This window comes from the organism of the source record quoted next, assembly GCF_019968955.1.
Source record: "MAG: Porospora cf. gigantea A chromosome Unknown PgA_NODE_8965_length_1330_cov_456.485, whole genome shotgun sequence".
Lineage (NCBI taxonomy): Eukaryota > Apicomplexa > Conoidasida > Eugregarinorida > Porosporidae > Porospora > Porospora cf. gigantea A.
In genome coordinates, this window is record NW_027151947.1 from 1 (window position 1) to 1,330 (window position 1,330).

The window sequence follows — 1,330 nt, forward strand, 5'->3', positions numbered from 1 at the left end:
GTGGCACAGTTTTTACCGAAAGGCCAGACGTTCGCGTCTCGGCCAACAAAAGTCTATGTTCATAACTTCTGCAGCGTCTTTGGGCATCGTAAAATAATTGATAGCTTCTGAAACGCAAATTCATCCGAGGCTTGTTTTCTGATCACACAAGCGAAGCGGACCTTTCTAGCGCGTAGCGGACTTTTTAAAGCCGTGCCTTTTGATTATGTTAGATACAGAAGTATGCCTCGTAGAAGTACACATTCGATAACTAAACCCATGCTGATCAACTATCGTTAGACCGCAGATAGAAACAGGGGTTAATGGGGTTACTGTGATGAAGATGCCGTTCGACCTTTAATGAGAACACTTATTACTCTTGATCGGGTTCGGGTAGCTTCAGGATGATCGCGCGAGCATATAGCGGACCTTTCTGGCGACAATTGAGTGCTGAGTGCATCGGAGTGACGTAAGACTGAGTTGATTTTTCGATGTCGGCTCAATCTAAAACAAAGATCTGGGTCAACAACAGTTGAGAAAACAAGTGGAAAAAAGATATGACGGCTCTTCCTGTTTAGTTGCGCTGTGGTGTTTCTGGTTTTGAAAATACGCTGCTGTACTGCAGTCGAAGAGAGACCTATGGTAAATGAACAGGTCAACACTGTTCCCGCCTCTACTGACGCTGCAAAGGCTGTTGCAACCGAGACGAGGGGATCACCGGTATGGTTTCCGAGTCCCCACAGCTGCTAGTAGGATGACATCGTTGTTTGACTGACATGGTCATTTCTTCTTGTTGAGGCTGGCCCACCATCCAGTTTTAGGAGTGCCCTTCTCTGCCTGGTTCAGCCTGGTCTTGACCTGCTCCTGGAGCCACTGCTCGAAACCCTCTTTGATCAATACGTTGGTCGTGTTAATCCGGTACACAATGAAGTTGTTGTCTTGATTCAGATACTCGATGACCGCCATTGTCGCCTCGTCGCTGTGTCACGAGACACCGTCGGCGATCACCATGCCACCAGATCGCCTGCGATCACACGAACCATTAAAATGGCTGCATTTTTTGAGATGCAGACTGGGCAACTGGCACTCATTGGTGTGGCAATGGTTGTGGTGTTGTTTTTCACTGGGTATGACCTAACTAGTTTTCCACCAGCGCTTCAAACTCGTCCAAACAACGAGAGCTTCTTCGAACACCAGAGACAAGTGATATGTTCTTCCAAAGGCGCCGAATTCCGTTATGAGTCTTGGCGTCACCGCGGAGTCCCAGGAAGAAAGTTCGAGATCTCACCCGATCTATTCAATAATGTCATTGCTGACTACTGCGCGCCTTCTGATGTTGGAGAGATCCGGT

At 47.8% G+C, this 1,330-nt stretch overlaps 1 protein-coding gene across 2 annotated transcripts; it reads right to left on the minus strand.

Annotated features, from left to right (window-relative positions):
• Positions 1–759: 759 nt before the first annotated feature.
• On the minus strand, positions 760–1,022 carry KVP18_001260 (uncharacterized protein; the record flags this gene model as incomplete). 2 transcript variants are annotated; one of them, XM_067951095.1, is made up of 2 exons in its annotated part: positions 760–958; positions 988–1,022. In XM_067951095.1, the coding sequence occupies 2 exons, from the start codon at positions 1,020–1,022 to the stop codon at positions 760–762; spliced, it is 234 nt and encodes a 77-aa protein (XP_067805937.1). The 2 variants fall into 2 exon arrangements, with proteins under 2 accessions (XP_067805937.1, XP_067805936.1); XM_067951094.1 differs by lacking the exon at positions 988–1,022 and having other exon boundaries at positions 760–945.
• Positions 1,023–1,330: the final 308 nt, after the last annotated feature.